Source organism: Pogona vitticeps, chromosome 5 (assembly GCF_051106095.1).
Source record: "Pogona vitticeps strain Pit_001003342236 chromosome 5, PviZW2.1, whole genome shotgun sequence".
NCBI classification, from domain to species: Eukaryota; Metazoa; Chordata; class Lepidosauria; order Squamata; family Agamidae; genus Pogona; species Pogona vitticeps.
The window spans coordinates 117,986,639-118,001,392 of NC_135787.1; the positions used below are offsets into that span (position 1 = coordinate 117,986,639).

At 38.7% G+C, this 14,754-nt stretch overlaps 2 protein-coding genes and 1 long non-coding RNA gene across 10 annotated transcripts in view; 1 reads left to right on the forward strand and 2 right to left on the reverse strand.

The window, feature by feature from the left end:
* Positions 1–4,454, reverse strand: part of BCAP29 (B cell receptor associated protein 29) — a 29,126-nt gene extending 24,672 nt beyond the window's left edge. Inside the window, exon 1 of one of the 5 annotated variants that reach the window (XM_078394368.1) lies at positions 652–4,454. In XM_078394368.1, the coding sequence (XP_078250494.1) occupies positions 652–656 (5 nt within the window). In that variant the 5' untranslated portion in view covers positions 657–4,454. Of the gene's footprint in view, positions 377–608; positions 632–651 lie in introns of those variants that run through there. The other 4 variants (XM_073000661.2, XM_020813085.3, XM_020813088.3 and 1 more) reach the window with 4 other exon arrangements.
* On the forward strand, positions 361–8,219 carry LOC140707412 (uncharacterized). Its single transcript, XR_012087456.2, has 2 exons — positions 361–493; positions 7,474–8,219. It is a non-coding gene; the product is annotated as an uncharacterized LOC140707412 (long non-coding RNA).
* DUS4L (dihydrouridine synthase 4 like) overlaps positions 5,539–14,754 on the reverse strand; it is an 11,623-nt gene continuing 2,407 nt past the window's right edge. For 3 of the 4 annotated variants that reach the window (XM_020813071.3, XM_078394353.1, XM_020813074.3), the window contains 6 exons: positions 13,629–13,753; positions 12,928–13,049; positions 11,460–11,577; positions 9,056–9,178; positions 8,222–8,448; positions 5,539–5,970 (listed from right to left, as the gene is read on the reverse strand). In XM_020813071.3, coding sequence (XP_020668730.3) covers positions 5,720–5,970; positions 8,222–8,448; positions 9,056–9,178; positions 11,460–11,577; positions 12,928–13,049; positions 13,629–13,753 — 966 coding nt within the window. In that variant the 3' untranslated portion in view covers positions 5,539–5,719. Of the gene's footprint in view, positions 5,971–8,221; positions 8,449–9,055; positions 9,179–11,459; positions 11,578–12,927; positions 13,050–13,628; positions 13,754–13,974; positions 13,996–14,754 lie in introns of those variants that run through there. The other variant, XM_078394352.1, reaches the window with a different exon arrangement.

Below are 14,754 nucleotides of genomic sequence, written 5' to 3' on the forward strand. Positions count from 1 at the left end.
CACGGATCACAACATAATACCAGACTGCTATTCGACTGCAGTTCAAACCTCCCCCCATCAGCACTTCCTCTCTGGCCCCGAATACGCTTCTGGGGGAAGCTTTGTAGCCGTTTCGGTTGGAAGAAACGGCGGCGGGAGGGGGGGGAGGTTGTTGTCGTTTTACCCCGCTTTTTAGTAAGCGCTGCTTCAGCCCCGGCCCTTCCTGGTTCATCGCCCCGGGGAGGGCGGATTGGGTCGGTGAGAAACCTCCTTCGCCTGGCCTCCACGATCTTTCTCAAAGCTACCCGATTCGGCTCGACTGCGACAGAAGCTGCAAAGGGGAGGGAAAGGTAGCCGGGCCTTCCGAGGCTGCAAAAAGGGCGGGCGAAGGAGGGAGCCTGCCGGCCGGGCGACGGGAACCAGCCGCAAAAGGGAGGGTTGGTGGCCGGCCGAAAGCTTCCTCCTTCGAGCAAAGGGCGCAAACCGCTCGATTTTAGGGCTCCCCTACTCAGAAGTAAGTCGTGCTGAGTTCAACGGGACTTACACTCCCCCCCACCCCGAGAGAAGAAGGCTAAAGGACTGAAGCACCCTAAAGCCCTAGGGAATTTATTCATTCAGAGCGTTTTTACCCTGCGTTTCTCCCTCAAAAAGGGCTCTTATAGAGTGACTTACATCATTAAAGGGCAGTATTAAAGCTAACAACCGCGAGTATAAAATTACAAAGAAAAAAGGACCAGACAAATGTCATACTAAAAAAAACATAAGGAAGGGAAGGGCGTTTGTGGGAAGTGGGATATATTTGAGGTGGTCCCATTACTTGTGTGGTACCCTGGTGAGTTGGTGCTATTTTTTTAATGCTCCCCAACACTCAAAGCAGTGGCACAGACATGAAGTGACGTTAAGCGAGGGCTTGGTATTGGGGTTTATACCAGCCATCCTCTTTCAGTGAGCGCTGTTGGGGAAAGTTGTCTTTTGTCGTCGTCGTCGTCGTCGTCGTCCCCCCCCCGCTATTGATACAACTTTTCAGAGGCCCATTAATGTACACTTGCTGAACTCAACACATATTGCAAGAATAGTTTAACTACAGCATGATGATACCTTTAAATCCAACGTCAAATTTGAGCTCCAACATTATCTCAAAAATTATCACTGTTTTTAAAATACTGTAATATTTTGACACTTAATAAAATATGCAAAAGCCAGTAGAGATGTATTTGAAGTCAGTTACCGGTATATTTATTCCAAGTTAACAACTATAATATTAACCTTGGCTCTCTTTAAATCATTTTGCCCAAGCTCTTTTATGAACATATAAATGTCTGTATACTAATCAGTGTTCTAGCCATAAATAAGGATTGGATTTATTTAAAGAATCCATAATACTGTACCATTTCATAATAAGCACAACATCGTACAGTAATTAGAAAGTGTGCTGCATGGCACTCCATTTTTACCTAAGCCAATTTAGCAACCTAAGTGAACTTTGGTTGATGTAGGTTGTTCAGGCTGTTCTAGAGGTTTTTCTTCCTAACGTTTTGCCAGTTCCTGTGGCCGGCATCTTCAGATGACAGGAGTTAGAACTGTCTCTGTGTTCTGGTGTAGTGTGTGGAATAGTTGAGTACAGTATTTGTAGCTGTGGGATCAGCTCTCTGTCCTTTTCAGGTGATTATGGTGATCAGGGTGTTTTTTTTGTTATGGGTGTATTGTTGTGATAAGGGGGAGATGATCTGTCTGTGATTGAGGGGTGTTGTTAGCTAGTCTTTTGTGTGCAGTGATCACCGGTCCTTGTGGCTGGGTAGAGTTTGTTGACCTTTTGCAGGCTGTATTTTTCAGTGATGGGAGCCAGGCTTTGTTTGTTTATTTATTTAATTTATATGCCGCCCACACTACCCAAAGGTCTCTGGGCGTCTTACAACATTTAAAATACAATAAAAATTCAAAACAGTTAAAATACAATTAAAATATATATAAAAATTGCCATTTGGACCCACAGCTAATATTATTTTATTGAGTTTTAGACCTGTCTTCTTTTTTGTTGAAGCTTTGTTAATGTTTGTGGATTTCAATGGCCTCCCTGTGCAGTCTAACATAATGATTGCTGGTGTTGTTCAGTACTTCTGTGTTTTGAAATAGGATTTCATGTCCAGCTTGTTTCAGGGCAGGTTCAGCTATTGCTGATTTTTCCAGTTGTTTTAGTCTGCAGTGTCTCTCATGTTCTTTGATTATGATGTGAATGCTGCGTTTTGTGGTTCCAATATATACCTGGCCACAACTGCAAGGTATCTGGTATACTCCTGCAATGGTAAGGGGATCCCTTTTGTCCTTTGCTGACCATAACATTTGTTGTATTTTTGTGGTGGGCCTGAATACTGTTTGAAGGTTGTGTTTTTTCAAAGGTTTCCCCATGTGGTCCATGACTCCTTTGATGTATGGCAGAAATACTTATTTGTATTTCTGTTTTTATTCTTCAGTTCGGTGTTGTTTTCTTGGTTTGATGGCTCTTGTGATTTCATTTTTGGAAGAACCATTTGCCTGTAGGGCCCAATTCAGATGGTTGAGTTTGATGCTGAGAAATTGAGCTTCACAGTTCTAATTCGCATGGTCTACCAGTGTTTTGATTATGCCTCTCTTTTGTTGTGGGTGGTGGTTGGAGTTTTCATGTAGTTATGGGTCTGTGTGGGTGGGTTTTCTGTAGACCTGCTAAAAGGTCAATAAACTCTAGCCATCCACAAGGACTGGTGATCACTGCACACAAAAGACTAGTTAACAACACCCATCAATCACAGTGACAGATCATCTTCTCCCTTATCACAACAATATAGCCATAACAAAAAACACCCTGATCACTATAATCACCCAATCTCCTGAAAAGGACAAACAGCTGATCCCACAGCTGCAAATACTCAACTATCCCACACATTGCACCGGAACACAGAGACAGTTCTAACTCCTGTCGTCTGAAGATGCCGGCCACAGACTGGCAAAACATTAGGAAGAAAAACCTCCAGAACACGGCTAAACAGCCTGAAAAACCTACAACCACTGGATCCCAGTCTTGAAAGCCTTCAAGAATAAGTGAACTTTATTCATCACCTTATTCCAGCTTTTCACTTTCCAACAAGGCAGCCTCAATAAATTTCTCCCTCTCACATGCTGTATTACTCTTGCAGCTCCTTCATCCATCACTCTTAAGCTGAGCTGTTCCATTACCTTGTATTCTCTGAACATTCTCTTGTAATGCTTAAACAGTGCCTCCTGTTTTCATATCCCCCTCACGTAAATGAAATTCAGTAGGTGAGGCTGCCTTGTTCCATGGAACAGATCTCAAGACCACTTACTTTGGAGCTGTTGAACTGGCAAGTCCAATCATGGATACGGTAGTGTGAAGTCAGATGTCTTGAATGAGAATGTGAGAAGCAGCAGCTGTATATGAATTCTTTCCAAACATTTACATCTAGGTCAGTGCAATTAGAACTGATGTCCTCCTACTCTTGTTTCTGGCACAGCCTTCTTAATTGTATCCTTCATCCATAGCAATCTTTAATCACCATGAAATTCAAGCACACTGATTGATCAAAGCAACAGAATCTTGTCGTGTTTTAAAAGCTAACATATTTTATTATGGTGTAAACTGTTGTGGGTTATAGGCACATCATGGCTGAAATCCTGTACATCAGTTATACTGTGTAAAGTTGATGTCATGAGCTGCAATAATTTTTCAGAAATAAAAAAATTCTTATTTCCCTCCAAATGTCCTGAGGCTTCTGTAGAATGCTTTTTTATTTTTAGGAAGACATTGGGGACTATGGGATGGAGGGAGAGGTTTTAATTGCCAGAAATAACCACTGGGGGTAAAGTCATCATGGCAATGGTGATTTTAGTAATTAAAGACTTCCTATCCTGTAGCCCCCAACAGTTTCTGAACTATTAAAGTAATTCCATTGGAGCCTTGGGACCTTCCATGTAGAAACTGCAAATGTTTTATTTGTGAAAAATTACTGTGACAGATGATGTCATATAGTGTAAATTATATAATAGGATATAGCCCATGCATCTTATGGTGTAGGCTAGAGTCCACAAAACTTTTGCCATAATAAAACGTTTGTCTTTTAAGGACAAGTTTATACCACAAGAATGTATGTTTTTGCTACAGTTGCTTACCACAGTTTTCTACGGAAATAGTTAATTAAAATAACATTGCATACTTTGGGAAAGTCTTCTATGTTAAGAACATGGTGGTATTCTTAAACTGGCATTCAGGAGACCTGAGTTCATATCTACAGTTAGCTCATCAGGTGATCTTATGCTAGTCACTGACTCTGAACCTGAGTGACTTAACAGGGAAGGTATGAGGATAATGTGGGAAGAGAGCCATGTATCCCATATATATTTCGAAATACTGTAGTGTTGTAAGCATTGTCGCCCTAATAAATAAGCTGGGTGAGGGTCAGAAGTACACAGAGCAGTTCTTGTTACACAAGTAGTCAGGAGTCATACATGGGTGATGGACAAATTTGAACTGCTTGTGGAGACATTCTGATTACTTAAAACTGCTGCATGGCCACCCTTTTATCCTCACACTAAACAATTCTATACTGATTTGGTCAGTGAGTAGAAGTTTGAGCTTGAAAACTGTATGTCTGATACCTAATATTGTGGAAGTAGACAGTATAACTTCTTTCAGCTTTGGTCATGTTCTCATCACCTAACTAAAGCAAAGAGTGGTATCACATTGTCAGTACAAAATTTGAGCAGCAGTTACTCTGGACCACTTAATCCAGAATAAAAGGATATGAGTTATTGAGTATGACAAATCAAGAAATACTTTCTTTTTTTCCCTAGCACCTGAAGGTATAAAATAGGCACAGCAGAGTTCTTTCATTTGATTTTTCCATGCAGTCTCAAAAGTGCTCTCACGAATGTGGGAAGGAGGAAACTGATACCATTTAAATTCCATTCACTGTAGAATGAAAGCATTTAACGTATAGAATAACACTCAAAACTAGAGATGAAAGTGCCTGCACTCAACCCCATGGAACCGTGGGCTGTATGACACAAGAGCACTTCAACACTTCCTAAAATAGAACAACTCTAATTCTTTTGAACATGTGAGAGGAAGGACAGAGAAACCTTAACCAAAGATTTTTATGAAGCAATGCTGAATACAGTATTCAATAAAAAAAACAGATAATATAAGTTGTAACTCATCAGCAGTGAATATTTAAAATAGTTAAAATAGTTAAAATGTAGCATTTAGAAATGCTACATTTACTTACCATTTAGAAAATTAGAGTTTTACTGATACTATTTAGAAAATTAGAGTTTTACTGATGCTTTTCCCATTTTCGGCTTTCCTCAGTAAGTTTTATTCTTAATATATGCATAGATATTTTTTTTTTATATCAGAGGATTTTTGTTTTTAGTACTGTATCTCATGGACTACTTTATAGATCTTGGACATGATAAAGATCTGTAAGTTTACTAACAAGTGGCAAAGGATACCATCTGAGAACAGGACTGAAAGGTCATATGATGGATGAACATAGCCAATGCCTACTACACTATTTGAACAGATTTATTATGATTGTGTTAAAACTGTAAATACCTTTACAAGTACTGTAAATTCAAAACATTGAATAGAAAAAATAGACTTGTATACCTTTGTCATATATATGAAATTCTGAAAATTAAAATCATTTAAACAACAGTATAATCTAACAGAAGTGCAATATTTAGAAAGTTATTGTACACCATAGTTATTCCTAAGGTAGTCTAAAACAGCAGTTGTACTTGACAGAACATTAAAAATTTTCTTTTCTTGTTTTGAAGTAATTCTTTCCAACATGTACATTAAATGGTGATGAAAACATGTAAAAGGAGTTCCATGTGCAACAGCAATATCAACCCAATCTTGAATGCACTGTAGAGGTGTTTCTTCGTAACCTGCAAACATAGCTGGATTGGCTAAGAGCCCTCTAGCAACCATAATACCTATATAATGAAAATAAATACAGATATAAAGTTAATTCTGAGCATAGTGTAATTTATCTTGGGGCTTTCTTTGTCTTGTACAGATTTTAATGGGATTAAGTTTAAAAATTAATATAGATTTCATTGAATGATTCCCTGAGATCATCCTCCCATGCTACCCATTTTATCCAAATTATGATGCATGGACAGCCACCCTGGAAATCAACAACTGGAACCCAGGCTTTTTTGGTGGTGGCTGCCACAGTACTGGAATGCCCTGCCTGTGGAAGTGCACAAGGCCCCTTCCATCCTAGAAAATCAGTTAAAATGTGGCTTTTCAGAGAAGCTTTTCAAGATATCCTCCCCACGCAATAGCTTATTATGTTCTTATATTTTTATTTGTTTTCTGACTGCTGTTGCCACTGGATTTTGGGCTTTTTCTTTCTTTCTTTGATGTGAGGTTTATCTCGTAGGGGGTTGGATGTTTTTATGTTTATCTTTCAAATATGTAAGCTGCCCAGAGTGGTAAAAGATGTCTAGATGGGTGGGGAAAAAAGTAAAACAAATACACTTATTTATTATTCATTTATTTATTTTCTGTGCCACCTTTCTCCCAGTTTAGGGATCCAAGGCAGTTCACAAATGATTAAAAACAGATACAAATAAAAAGAGTAATATTTAAAAGATCATTACTTTAAAAAAAGTTAGAACACTTTAAGTAAATTCAAAACTTATGTCAATACGGCAATAAAAGGACAACATTCTTCAATGAAACTCTTTTCTCTTAAGATCCTAACAGCAGTGTTAGGCTCATGTAGAATTGGACAAAGTTATGTATTTTGAGAAGGGATGAAGCACCGGAGAAGGATGATTAATGTTGAAGATCACATCTCACAAAATATAAACACTGTATCTATGAGTAAGACACATTGGCCGAAATGCTGTTGCTCTTTTTATGTATGAGAAAGGCAAACAGTGTAATATTCAGTTGCTTCTAGCTGGCAATGAACTAATCATCTTTGGGATTCTTGGGTGTGTACGTATGCGCATGCTCAATGACTTGGTATATGCTCAAGAATCCAAGTGGATTATAATTAATTAACTACTGTACATTTATTTGTTAGAGTTATATCCCACCCATCTAGTGGCATTACCACTACTCTGGGAAGCATTACGTCCATAAAACATGAACATTAGGCACCCTCCACAATGAAAATTCTTATCAACAAAACACCAAAAAGAAAAATTGCCCAGGGGCAACAGCAGAGAGAAAACAAATTAAATATAACAACATACTAAAGTATCAAGCAGGGGAAATGTCTTGAAAAGAGTTCCTAGCTTTATCAGTGTATACCAGTGATGGCAAACCTTTTTGAGCCTCAGTGCCCAAACTGCAACACAAAACCAACTTATTTATTTCAAAGTGCCAACACTGCTATTAAACCTGAATACTGAGGTTTTAGTTTAGAAAAAACTGCCCCTGCACTGCAAGGGTTAAATGCTTGGTGTGTTTTTTTCCCCTAGGGGCGGAATTAACAGAGAAATACTTACTGGTCCTCCAATCTCCCGTTGGGCTAGACGGCCCGCCATTGCACCCTTCCACTGGACCACTGCACCAGCAGAGGGGAGTGACGAAATCTGGGATCAGAGGACTCATAAGCATTTTTCAATGTTGACTTATTGCTCGTGTGCCCACTAAGAGGGCTCTGCGTCCCAGCTTATTTTATTATAATGACCACCTGCATTCTGTGTGTTCATGTATTTAATCTGATGCCTTGTTTTATAATGTGAGTCTACACATGTTTTCTCAGAGGTACATTCAGTGGAGCACACTTCTGCAGCAAATACAGATAAAATGGCAGCTTGAGAGACATGAATGAAGTATTCTGTGGAACTCTTCACTTTCTAAACTAATTTCTTACATTATATAATGGGAAAGTCATGTTATGGCACAATCCTGTACATAACAGCATTTAATTGTGAGTTAATATGAATAGAATTGCACAGTTGGTATTTTCTAATAAAATGTTTTTGATGGCACCTACTTTAGAAGTTTTATTAAACTGGCATACTCTGTAGGCAACATTTTCCTTAATTAGATGCTGAGTTCGAATTCAGTAAGTCTGTTGAAAGCTGACAAAATTATTTCTTGCAAGGAATTCAAATTTAATGCCAAAGATTAAAAGTATGCATGCATTTCCCATTTTGGGTAAAGTACATTTCTGTATTTCAGGGGAAAGAGACCCCAAATGAATTAAAAGTTTGGTCTTACCATCTGTTCCTGTTATTTGATGAATGTCCTCCACATCTTTTAAAAACTTCACATCTCCATTAGCTACTACTGGTATAGTCACACTTTCTTTGATTATTTTAATTGCATCGTAATGTACTGGCTGGTGTCTTTCCTCTACACTTCTCCCATGGACGGTAATCCAGGATACTCCAGCTGCTTCTGCTTTTTGGCAAAGGTCTACAGTTCTTTTTAGGTCATTATGAATTCTAAGACACCAAGCAACAAGAAGACCATCAGTATGGTGCATTTAAAAATGTATATTTCTATTCTTTAGTATCACTTACATGGCATTATCTGTGAAGATTAGAAATTTTGCATTCTGGCAATAAGGCAGAGGAGATTGGTTGTACTGTACTGGATTTCTATCTGTTTAATGGAAGTTACATTAGTTGCATCTAATTTGCTAATGGATCTCAGAGTGACTAACTTTTTCTGGATTTAGACTTTTATCTCTCCTCCTCCTCACTATCCATGTATCTCATTTGCCAAATTGGCCTCACTTGGATATAAAATTGTTTTTAATGGCTTCTCTACTGATGTAATGGCACAATACCGAATCCAATATGTTAAAAATATTAGGACAAATATGTAGGAAATGTTCAGACCTATCCAGTTATATGGCATTTTTATTAATCAATAAGCCCCAATTTCTGCATTTTTCAATATATTTCATTGTGTAGAAGTAAGGAGAAGCACTGAGATTAATCAATAACATTTTTATGTACTGTATCACACAAAGACATGTGTAATGTAATATAAAATGTATAAACTATATACAGTACAGTATTTTGCATACGTAACATCAAAACTTGCCTTATCTTAATAGATACTGAAAACCCAGGACTTTCCACCTGATTTCGTATGCGTCTCACCATCTCTTGCACTACTTCAGGTTTGTTTATTAAGCAAGCACCATAACCTTCTGCCATAGCCCACCTTTAATAAAAAACAAAACAGAGTAAGGTATACATAATCATAGCTTGTCAGTTTTGTGAGGAGGTCCTGATAAAAATGAGACTTTCAGAATGTCTAGATTAACTTTCTAACAGATTTCATTTGTTCTTCTAGATAAATGAACTTGGATAAAAGGTGCATACAGCACGTACCACATTTGATCTAACAATTGCTATATTTTATGAGACATGAGTTCATGATATGTATAAACAACTCTTGTATTCCTGTGCAGCTCAATTTATATTTTCAAAACAGTAAAGGACAACACATATTAATAATAATAATAATGTAATGTAAATGTGATCGGATACATCTCATCCATGGGCATAGGAATCAGAAAAGATACCTGTGTCATCCATCATCGTGAAGAAAACTCACAGACAACAGTTAACTCAACAAGGGGACTTTTATTCTATCTACCTATGACTTTCCATATTCCAAAAACCCAATTTGTAGTTCTCTTTGCCATCAATCCCAACACAATTACACTCTTTGGGGAAATTAGTTCCTGTCATCTAAATTCATTGTAGGCAATGACATGTTGAGGCAATACCCTGGAGAACGGATTAACTGCCATCTATCCTTGGCAGGAACCCTCAGAGGGCCAATGAGATGTGTAGGCAGGCCCTTCCTATGGCCTAAAGCTCACCCACTCACAGTAAACCAGTAAAATCAAAAAGGGTACCTTTAGTATTTAGTGTTCAATGCATAGAAAAGGCAGCCTGCAATGGCTTTATCATCACCATCGCTGATTTCATCCCTTGAACTGTGTGTCTTGGGATTCTAATTGCATAGAAAACTCCTTGTCCATAAAGGTGAGCATATGTTGCTTCTCTCTTTAGATATTCTACCACTTTGCAATATGTGAGATGTAGCCTCAGTAGGTTGTGCACAGTAAGAGAGGAAGCTGAACACATTCCATATGCGTTGTCTCCGACGGATTTTTGGTACCACCTGACAGGACAAAGTTCCAAATAGAGTAGTCCTAGAATGAACTGGCATTTTTAGCATGTATATATTACTGAAACAGTGATGTCTATGTTGGCTCGGGCATGTCGTGAGAATGACTGATGGTCGGATTCCAAAAGATCTCTGTATGGAGAATTAGTGCAGGGAAAGCGCACCAGAGGGAGACCACAGCTGTGATACAAGGATATCTGTAAGTAGGATCTGAAGGTCTTAAGAATGGACCTCAACAGATGGGAAACCTTGACATCTGAGCATTCAGCCTGGAGGCAGTTGGTGCATCATGGCCTCTCCCATTTTGAAGAGACCCTTGTCCAGCAGGCTGAGGCAAAGAGGCAGTACCGAAACCAGCAAAATCAAGGAGCTGGGCAGAGGACAGACTGCATTTGTCTTCAGTGTGGAAGGGATTGTTACTCTCAAATTGGCCTTCTCAGCCACACTAGACGTTGTTCCAAGACCTCTATTCTGAGCATGTTATCATAGTCTCTCGAGACTGAAGGATGCCCATTATGATGAGATGTAGCCTTTGGTGATAGGTAGTTTCAGTCCACCACATTTTCTTTGAACACATGGAGTCTAACTACTGAAGTGAATTGGATTAGCCACACAGCTACAGTATTGAATTTGTAACCAGGCTAGACTTTCAATTGGTATTGTTGGTTTCTTTTCAAATAATGAAATAATGAGAAATGGGGACTGAGCAATCTGTTAGTGTAAGAGCTGGCCATTGTTGCTTTTTTTTTTTTTAAATGCTCTTTTAAAATCTTTATCTTTTTAAAGCATTTTACTGTTTTGCTATTTCAATACATTAGGAGGGTAGAAGGTTTTTGTTTTTGTTTTTTGGTCTTTCCTAAGAGTTTAAAATGTTTTTATTTGCTGGAGTTCATCTGCTTGGCTGTGACAGATGAGGGGGACTGAAGCAGAGGTACTTTTCCCCCCAACAAATTATAAACAGTCTATTCTGATTTTGTATCATAACGTAGTGATATTAATAGGAGAAATGGCTTGAGGCCAAGTTATTTGAAAGACTTTCTGCTATGGTGGCCATGGATCAACCAGGAGAGACTTGAAACTGAACTTTTAAGTGCTGAAAATAAACAAATATAAACTTTACTAAGTGCTTCTATTGTCATTGAAGTGACCAACATGAACCTGACACAACTCCAGGAGGCAGTGGAAGATAGGAGGGCCCGGCATGCTCTGGTCCATGGGGTCACGAAGAGTCGGACACGACTTAACGACTAAACAACAACAACAAAGTCCTTCTATATGCTGTTTGAATTCATTTACATTTTACCTCTGTGGGCACCCACAGTTTAGGTCTATGCCATCTGCAAAAGGACTGACAATACAAGCAGCATCTGCTAGGACTTGTGCTTCTTTAGCAGCGAACTGAACAATCAGAGGGCGGTCGCCTGTGAAAATAAAGTTTTCTAATAAATGACCAATATTATCTATCTACAACACAGTGATTCAAAACATAAATTATTAAGGAAGTTCTGCTCGGGGGAAGAAGGACTTTTAGAAATCAGGTGGAGGTCTGTTCTAAACTGCACAACCAGCCTCCCCATTCCATATTGTCTCTGATTGGCAAAGGGGACAGAACAGGAAACTGTTCAGAATAGGAAACAGAATAGGAAATGAATGTTATTAATTCACCTAATATTAGGTTCCAAGTGATTTTATTCATAATATAATACTAATGTGTACTTTCGTATAATAGAAATGTTTCACCAAAAGCATTGGCAAAGCATGAGATCATACCCTTTATTCTGAATGAATTTTTCTTCTTCTGCAAAAGAAAGATAAAACCTAGCATTTACATAGCATTTTTAGACAATCAAAGGTACTTCATATATGTTACCCTAAAACCCTAACCACAATCTTATGGGTTAGGTTGGTGTTACTATAAACACACTGCAACAGATGGCTGAACTGGAGAGACTGTGGCTGAATTTATAGTATACTTGAACAAGTATACTTGAACTTAGATGTTATTGTGATATTGGGCCTGAAACTGTGGAGAGAGATGAATGGGTGGTGGAGCCATGGATGCACATGTCAGCCTTGCATCCATGCTCCTCCATCCAGAAGTCTTATAAATCTTTGTGTGTTGAGTGTTAAGCATGTTCAGGTGAATGTGTTCGCCAAGCTCCCATTGATTCAGAGCCCTGCCTTGATTAGCATTTATGATAAAAGGAACTCTGTACAGAATGTGTATTCAGCTGAACACACTTGTTAGCTTTTCTGCACACCTTTGTGCTGAACACAAAAAAGTCTGAATGATGCACAGATGGGATGGGGTGATGTAGCTCAAGGATGCACTTTCACCCCTCTCCACGGTTTCTGCAGAACACTTAAGAGGTACAAGATGCAAAGGAATTGGGGGGGAAGGGGAGGCTGTGCCAGAACAATTCTTTCACAGCTTTATTCTAGCAATCAAGCTTCCGAAAACATCAGGCAGTAATAGAAGACAGAGGGATGACACGGCCTCTAGCTGCATAGAAAGCTACCTCTGAATGAAGAACAGGATGGCATGAGTTGGTGTGCTTTATGGAGAAGATGCTGCTGCAACTAATCATGCCACTTATTCTATGATTAACATGATTACGATTACAACTCTGTCCCTCATGAACTTGACACAAAATTTATATCCTGTAGAATTTTAGAATGTATTTAGTGCCTAGCTAAATGGTTTTCACAGATGGGAGAAGACTGGTATTTTTATAACTCATCAAAAATCTAACAGGATGCCAGCACAATACCTTTGTTTGTTGTAAATTCACTGTGTCTCGCTTTCACAGATTTGACAAAATCAGCTGCAACTATCATTGGAGTGTAGCATAAATCACAGTTGTATTTCCTGACTAAAGTTCTGAATGGTAATCTGGAAGTACAAGAATATTTGTGATAAATACATGGTAATTATTTAAAAACACATTTTGGTAAACAAAGGCTGACATCCTGTTGTGCAGATACATGATGCAACTTTTAGACATGAGTTGCCATAAATTAAGAAATCAGTGCAGACATTATCATTGATCATGCAACTCAGCATGCAACTGATAATGTCTACAGGGATTCCTTAATTTGTGACAATTGACATCTTAAAACTATGTTATTTGCATAAGAGCACAACAAGATTTCGGCCAAAGTGTTGTATGTTTTCAAGGTTTATTTGAACAGCATCGCAATAGGATCACTTTGCATATAAGAAAAAGTGTTAAAATATTTTCAAATGAACTTTTACCAGCCAGAGCAGAATTTAAGTACACAGATCTCCCAAGCTCTTGTGCAAACTGGCTCCATGTGTCATTTATGTCACAGCAGATGCAGAAGACCATATCCTTGACAAAACATTCCCAAACTCAGTTAATTCAAAACCAGTTATTTTCCTGAACTGGTTTATCACACTCCTGAAGTATACACAGAGATAAATGAGATTCACTCTGCAAAGGTCACTTACTTCGAATATCTAACCATAGGAGCACATATTTTTACAATATACCCAGAATGAAACAAGTCAACTGGACTTCTTATTGGACAATGCATAATTTCTCTGGACTGATTGTGTGAGTTATCAGGCCACGTCTGCAAAATACAAAACAAAAGGAAACGTAAAATAAACAAACACTTACCTCATCTTTCTTTAGACAATAGCGTACAAAATATGCACATAGACATTTAGGACATTACTTTGTTCACCACAAGCAGGGTTGTCTTAGTAATAATTATGTGCCATGAAGTCAATTCTGAGTTTTGGCAACCCTTTTCAGGGTGTTCTAGTTAAAGAGTACTCAGATGTAGCTCACCATTCTCTTCTGGGAGTCCCGCGACTGTGCAGCATGCCCAAGGCCACACAGGTTGGCTCTATTAGCAAGAAACACAGTGGGGAATTAAATTCCTGGTCTCTGGCTCTGCAGCCAGATAACTAACTCACTGAACTGTCTAGCCAGCTCAGAGTTGTCTCGTCTCCTTAATATTCTGCTTTGATCAATACTTTCTGGTTTTCATGTTAAAGTTCAGCAAAAATGCTAGCCATATTCTATAATGTCAGAGTGGTGTCAAAACAATTTATGCTAAAATAGAGATTTTTTTCCTCTACTAGACTATACCCAAGTTGCTGAAACTGGTCAGCTCAAATGTCCAGTTCTTCTTTTCCCAAACAGCAGACACTGATTTATATGCCATGGTCGGCTCAAATGTCCAGTTGGTCTTTTCCCAAACAGCAGACACTGATTTATATGCCATGGTCGGCTCAAATGTCCAGTTGTTCTTTTCCCAAACAGCAGACACTGATTTATATGCCGTCGTTCTTTTAAAGAGCTCAGGGTGGCATGCCTACTGCCACATCACCCTTACCTTTGCAACAGCTGTGTGGGGGTAGATCAGCCTAAAAATACTAATTGGCCTAAGACCAAAAGTTACTGTACATAAAGTGGAGCAAGTAAAAAGAGAGAGAGAGAGAGTTCTTTCACATGCACATAGTATTTGAACCCAAGATCAACCAATGAAGCTGACAAAATTGCATCCTTTGGCTTGGGTTCCCCAGCAACTGATATTCAGAGGCACATTGCCTCTGATTTCGTTAC